At 38.8% G+C, this 7,346-nt stretch overlaps 1 protein-coding gene across 1 annotated transcript in view; it reads left to right on the forward strand.

Moving 5' to 3' along the window:
- Positions 1-5,777, forward strand: part of LOC107743340 (thyroid adenoma-associated protein homolog) — an 18,742-nt gene extending 12,965 nt beyond the window's left edge. Inside the window, exons 24-31 of the mRNA XM_016556512.1 lie at positions 325-564; positions 686-887; positions 973-1,161; positions 2,156-2,403; positions 2,901-3,071; positions 3,296-3,565; positions 4,427-4,629; positions 4,838-5,777. Coding sequence (XP_016411998.1) covers positions 325-564; positions 686-887; positions 973-1,161; positions 2,156-2,403; positions 2,901-3,071; positions 3,296-3,565; positions 4,427-4,629; positions 4,838-5,076 — 1,762 coding nt within the window. The 3' untranslated portion in view covers positions 5,077-5,777. The remainder of the gene's footprint in view (positions 1-324; positions 565-685; positions 888-972; positions 1,162-2,155; positions 2,404-2,900; positions 3,072-3,295; positions 3,566-4,426; positions 4,630-4,837) is intronic.
- Positions 5,778-7,346: the final 1,569 nt, after the last annotated feature.

A 7,346-nucleotide genomic window follows, 5' to 3' on the forward strand; every position in this document is an offset into this window, starting at 1 on the left:
AATATATACTGAATGTGTGTGTATTTATATATACATAATAAATATACACAGTACACACACATATATTATGTAAACAAAAACTTTTATTTTGGATGCGATTAATCGCGATTAATCGTTTGACAGCACTAATTATATTATATTATATATATTATATTTTGCCAAATTTGAATACCCAAAATTTTGTATCAAATCATATGATTTTGATATTATATAAATAGATTTTTATTATTTTGGATATTCAAATCTGTCAAATGCCTTTTCCCCTTAGTAATGATTAATATTCACTTGTTTCTTATCTGTTTGATGTCTTTGTGTTTTCTTCAGGGCTCTGTCGGAATTCCTGCCTCCGCTCTTCCTCCTAGCTGCCAGCCCAGTCTATGGCATACGAGTGATGTCATCAAGAGCCCTAGTTGCTATGATACCACCAAGTGAATATCTGGCAACTGTCCTGCAGTTGGGGGAAAAGCTGCCAGAATCACCTGACGTTGTGTGCTGTCACAACAGACTGCATGGCCAACTCCTACAGATAGCAGCCATACTGGCCCAGGCACTGAAAACTAGCATGTAAGAGTAGAGGAGTGTATCTCATGAAGGAAATGCCACTTTTTGTCATTAGTTTGTCATTATGTTTTGCTGCAGCAGTCATACTCCGTTATCAAATTGCAATCTGACTCTTTTTGTTTAGCAGTCGGTCATCTCTCAGTGAGGTTGTGAGTGAGTTTGAGTGCAGACTGTGGCTGGCATCTGTGAGGCAGCGGTGCCCGCTGGTGCGGCTGGCGTATGTGGATATAGTGAGTCTGATAAGAGGCCATTGCTCTAGTGCTTTCCTCACTCAGCTCTCTTCTCAACTGCTGCAGGAGATTCACAGGACTCCAAACATACTAGAGGTGCTTATTCCTGTCCTTTGGAGTGTGCGGTCATGAACATACACGGTAAGAGAAATGTTGATTGTGAATGTTTTGTGTGCTTTAGGTTGGCTCTGCTTCATTCCACCAAAGTGCAGTGAACTTCCTGTGTGGGGATCCTGAGTGGGCGTGTCAGGTATGGCAGCATCTGGCCAATGGCAACGCAGTAGTACGTCTCTCATTGGTCAAGTCTGCAACAGAGGGGCGTGGCTGGAGAGGAACTGTCCTACAGCGGGTTATGGAGAGAGCGCTGCAGGTGAGTATTACTATAGCACTTCACTTTTGCCTCTGTATATGGTCAGTTGATTTTGTTGCCGTTATTGCATTATGACACTTTAATGCAAAGATGCAATAATTATACTGAGATAAACTAAACAGCTTTTTATGTTTAAATAAGTTGCATTCACTGTACCATTTAAAGGTTTGAGGGCTATAAGATTTATTTTTTATTTTTTTATACAGCAAACCATTTGTGTTTGAGCCGCTGAGGTCCAGTGGCCAAAAACATCCATCTAGCTTATTTGTACATAAAGTGAGGTAGATGGACATCTTTGGCCGCTCCATCATGGCTTGCTGCCAATAAGCGGTGCGCTGTTTAAAATGTATCAAATTAAAATGTATCAAATTTAAAAAAATGCATCTTGAGACATTTTGTTAATCGGTGCTCCATCTGGTTGTTTACGAACGCTTCTGTTAATGCCACTTTACTCATTCTGTGCTGCTCAGGCATGAAAACATGCATTTATTTTAATGTTCTTTTTTACAATTGTCTTGATTTAACATTTTAAAATTGCAAGTGTTTGTTTCTAGAACTACTTCACTTTTCACAAATATCATAGGCTGGTAATTTGAGCCGTTCGCAAATGTCAACCAAATACAACTGAAGGAAATTAAAACAATCAAGATCCCTTTTATACACTGCCCTGAAATCAGCCTGTAGATCTTCGTGTTGGCGTGTGAGGGCCTGGGGGGGCGTGTTAGTCATTGTATTCAGTAATCTTTAATAACACACTGGGCTTGTACTCGGCCAGGATTTCCGCCCAGCCCTCATGTGAGGTCAGTGAAACACCAAACTGCTCTACATGTCATGAGAAATTAAATATACCACAATCTTATAATGCTTTTAATTCCCTTCTCATAAGAACTAAAAGATCATGATTGCAAGAATGATAGATGGGTGAGTGTTTTTTTTTTTTTGGGGGGAATGTCTGGAAAGGGTCTATTCGAATAACAGTGTCTATCCCCTGCAGGCCAACCTGAAGAAGGCACTGTTGGACCAGAACCTGGAGTACAGAGGAGCATTCTTGACCGCATTAGTTGAGGTTATGACCCCTGAGGAAGACAGTCTTGCTCTGCCCCGTCCCTGTCCTTCAGGGTTCGAGGAGACATGGCTGCAGGAGTGTGTGGAGGTTCTGTTTACTGATCTGGAGTCAGATAGAGGAGGGCCTGTGCTGATCTCCACGGCTCTGTGTACAGTCAGCCTGCTCCTTTGTCACAGGTAAACTCACCTGTCATGCAGCCAAATCTTAATGTGTTTAGCTTGACGTTATTAGATATTCTTCATGTTCTTTATATTTGGTTGTATTTAATATTTTCTGTGAAAACTCCGATGCATGTTTTACTGTATTTCTATATTTTTCAATATGTTTTTATGATGAATAGAAGGATTTAATGCATCCTTGTTGAATAAAACTATCAATTTCTTTAAAAAAAAAAAAAAGTAGGTGCCGAGTCTGACAGTGTTTTCGAAAGAGAGTAGACCCCACAGTCAGAGCCCTGCTTCAGTCAGTTCTAGATTTCTCTCTTTTTTTTTTTCTTGCATAATATTTTTGTTCCACTCAGAAAGACAACACATTATGTAACTAAAATGAGTTGTGTGTGCTGTTTTATGTCAACTTAACTGATGTTTCTGAGAAATCGGAAAGTCTTGAGATATGGCTCATGGATTTACCGGTGCTCAAACTCTTTACTCTGTTTGCCTGTCTGTTCTCTCAGTGTGGACTTGTCTTTGCTCCAGCGCTGGTGTAAGTTATTAGAGAAGCACAGATGTCCTGAAGCTCCTGAGGCCCTCAGAGCAGCGTGTGCACAGGCTCTGTGTCTGTGCGGGGTCCACGTAGTGACCAGGAGCCTGACAGGAGGCCTCACGCTCAAAGAGCTCAGTACCAGGTATAATAACGAGGTGTGCTGGATAACTCAATTAGTTTGGGCAGTGAGCTAGACAGGGAAGGACTAGAAACAAAATACTTAGTGCACTGTCAGGATGTTGTATATTTCTGTCTGGTTAGATTTGCAGATTAATTGTTTCTTCCTCTTGCTGTTTATTATTTGATGATTATTATGCAGGAAGTATTTGATGTATAACTACATTTCCATCCCTCTGTTTTTTGAAGCTTGATCAGCACGGGTATCTACCTGCTTCAGGATGAGAGTCCACAGGTGAGAGCGAAGGCGGCTGTCTTTGCCTCTCTGCTCTGCTGTTCTGTCCGACGGCCGGAAGATCCACAGAAATGCTTCTACATGCAGGTGAACCGGGCTTTGCACTCACTGCTCGACCTGCTCTTAGAGGAATTCTGGGACGCAAGTTGTGCTTTGGAGGCCTTAGTGTGCCACTTACCTGACTGTGATCTGAATGCTGTACTGAAGGAGGCCGAAGAGACGCAGTACGTCAATCCACATACAGAAATGACAATAATTCAAGCCAATCGTTAACTTGTTTTTTGTGCATATTATTATAGAAATGCTATGCATGTTTAAAAAAAAAAAGTAAATTATTTGAACACTATGTAGCATTAGATGTTTTTTTTTATTATTACTATTATCATAGTTTTACTTTGTTTTAACATAACATTCAGTTTTAGAGTTTCAAAACTTTGGGGTTGGCATAAAAAGAAATTTATAATGTTTACTCAGCATGAATGCATTTAATGTAATCAAAAGTGCCTGTAAGGTGACCTTAAATTATTTCATTTTTTAAATTATATTATTATTTTACATGTGTGTTGTATTATCAGAATGATTTCTTAAAGATCATATGACACTGGAGACTGGAGTAATGGCTACTGAAAATTCAGTGTTGCCATTACAGGAATAAATTACATTTTAAAATAGAAAGCTGTTATTTTACATTTCAATAATATTTCACAGTATTGTTGTTTTTACTGTATTTTTAATCAAGTAAATGCAGCCTTGGTGAGCATAAGAGACTTCTTTTAACAACATTTAAAGGGGTCATATGATGCAATTAAAATTTTTCCTTTCTCTTTAGAGTGTTACAAGCTCTTGGTGCATAAAGAAGATCTGTAAAGTTGCAAACACTAGTTCTTTTTTAGCAACATCATATGACCCCTTTAAAAAATCTTACCAACCCCAAACTTTTGAATGGTAGTGTAGATTTAAAAAATGTTATATAGGCTTTAATCTTTATATCTTTTATTATATTTTAACTGAACAGAAACACATGCAACCATCCTGTTTTCTTCTGTCTCTTACATTGTTGGTTGTTGTTTTCTTATGTCGGTCAGATGTCGCAGTCTGTATGAGCGAGATGAAGCAAATGTGTTTGCAGAGCCATCTGTGATCTCAGAGTGCCTGTTGCCACACCTATTGAATCTGGTTAAACATTACCCAAAATCCTCCACTCTCGCCAAGAACCTCGAGCGCTGGGCCCAAAACAGTGCAGCCATTGTCAAAGAGAATCTCACAATTTGTATGCAGCTACAATTAGGTATATAAGATCTCCATAATGACTGTTTTTCTTTATTATCACATTAATTATAACTAATTAACTTCCTGATGTACCTTTATAATTGAATCAAAAACCTTATAATTATAATTAATATGAACTGTAATATTTGTTTATAGTTTGCATGTAGTTGTTGTTGTTATATGTTTATGTGCCAATTATGTCATTATATCTCTCATTTGTTGTCTAGGTGATGTCCTGAATCCTGATTGGCTGAGTTTGCTAATAGAACCTCGTTTCCATGGCGCTCTTTCAGGCCTGTTCACTAGGGCGATTGTACTACTCCAGCTGCTCAAGGAGTGTGATTCCATACGACCCCTACTTGACCCTTTGAGTTCATCTAAAAACCTTCAGGAGATTCATAGACGGTTTGTCCTAAATGGACTCTTCCTTCCTCAGGTCTTCATTGATGCACTAAGGACAGATTAATCCAGGGCTGTCACAGATCAGGGTTGCATTATTGCTGTTCATCGCCATATTGAGTGGAAACTATTCGAAAGGAAGAATACCAGTCCTTTGTTGTGCAATACAAGAGAGAGAAATAGAAAACGTATCTACGTCACCAGCCAAAATCAAACACCACTTCCAGCTCTGTAAGTGTAGCACATCTAAATCTGAAACGGCTGAAAGATGCCATTGTTTCTGAATGGGTGGTGATTTCTGAAATAGAGCGCACTGCAGGCGGGGGACAAACAGACTGAGGCGTCACAAAGACTCAGCAAGCGTCTGAGGATGGTACATATATTTTTAGCCAAATCTCTCTTTGGAACCAAATGAGATTCATGCTTGTATATTGATGCATTATATACATTTATTAAATAAAGACTGAATAATTTGTTGAATTTTTTGGCTAACCCTGATCTGTGATACCAGTAACAAACATTCAGTATTCTGTTCCCTTTAGAAAATGAAGTGCTGCTTTTTTTAGCTGATTGATGTTTTAATAGCCAATCTCTGCGACCTCAGAAGCTCATTGGTTTTATGTGGAGTGGTGGCTCATGGTTCGCTGTGATAACACTTCACAAAACCGGTTTGAGCTGCCTCACACCAACCTCGAAGCATCTTCTGATACACACACAGCAGCCACAATTAACTCACTCTTTTCCTGTGATTCATTCTCTTGATCCTTTCTTATATTCCCAATACAGTATGTTTTTTTTTAATCATTTTATCCTTTTTCTTTCTCACTCTGTACCCCTTTCTCATCCTCATTGTGTCTTTGCGTAAGCCACTTCTACTCAGGTTTCCACTGCAGGGGTAAATGCATCAAACAGTGATGTAATGGCTTTTGCGGCAACAGTAGAGTTGCCCTATGATAACAGCAGGGGAATAGTGTCTGCTTTATGCCACATTAGAGGCTGTTCTCCCAGGTTAAGTGTCCATTTTCTGCTCTCAGAACAGGGCTAGTTCATGATTCATGGTTGGAATATGTACTCAGTTGCTGTGCAACGCTCCTGCGCGTCAGAGGACACTGTGTTAGGGACACAGCTGGGTATCCCAGTAGCCATCAGTGGAGCAGATGGTCCGAGTTTACAGCAGATGCTGAAATGATTCGCACTCCTCTATGAATGCTGCAATTTTGTTACAAATGACATATTGATTATTTTAGAGTCTAGAGGACATTTCTTGGCCGGGTGTAATTTCAAAATGTATAAAATCTGAAGAAGAAAAAAACTACTTTGATAAATGAAATATAACATTTTATATTAATTTTAGACATATTTAAAGCAATGTTTTAGTATTTATTATGAGAAAAGCATTTGGAGAAAATTAGTCTTTTTACTTGATTTGCCATTAAAAAAAAAAAAAACAAGAGCTCATAACTTCCAAATAGGCTATTTCTGTTTCTCTATTAATTCAAACTTTCTCTATTAATTCCTTGGTTCCATCTTGAATTAAATAGGATGTTTTTATCATGTGTATTCACTATATTGTTTATGACTATGCATGTGTGTTGTAATCTGGTCTCATTAAAGCTGATTGCTTGCTTCCATGCTCCAACATGTCATGAAAACCATAATTTCCAAAATGTCATAAAATTCAAGAGATGGCACCTAGGGATTAATGGTGACCTGTCATTTTAAGCAGAAGTTTTAAAGCAGAAAATGTGACACTGCACTTCCTGTGCTGAACTGTGCAAAACAGATAGTTACAATAGTTATACACTGTACTTAACAAAGCCAATGCACTTAAAACAAAGGGGAATGTCAGTATAGAGATGTCCGGAATGCACCACTGAGAAACCGACAAACAGAGCATGACTATGAACAAACTAGAGAGGACAGCTGTTTCAGAGCTGAACAGCTTACACCGATTGTGTCACATCACTAATCAACCCCGCGTTTTCCTCCTTTTAATAGTGTCTCCTCAGGGGACCCTCTGTTTCCTTGTCAATAATAGAGGCGCTCATTGTTCTTTGATCTCCTAATGAAGTTCTGCTCTGTCAGATTTGCTGAACAAGAATGGATGACGGGAGTGAATTGATAGTGCTGTGATGATGAATTTGTGTGCAGGGTTTGGCCCGTTTCATTCCCTTTGCAAACCCATGTTGCATGGAAGCTCATTCAGTCACATAGCTTTCATCAGAAAATATGCTAATAATATGAATTTTCTTTAAATTGTAATTCGCTAAACCAAGGAATTGTGTCTCATAAAGAGGCCAGGTTGTGTCATCTGAAAACAAAATCAAAACAGATAAT

The sequence above is a fragment of the Sinocyclocheilus rhinocerous genome, unplaced genomic scaffold (genome assembly GCF_001515625.1).
Source record: "Sinocyclocheilus rhinocerous isolate Xijiao unplaced genomic scaffold, SAMN03320098_v1.1 scaffold2844, whole genome shotgun sequence".
Taxonomy (NCBI): domain Eukaryota; kingdom Metazoa; phylum Chordata; class Actinopteri; order Cypriniformes; family Cyprinidae; genus Sinocyclocheilus; species Sinocyclocheilus rhinocerous.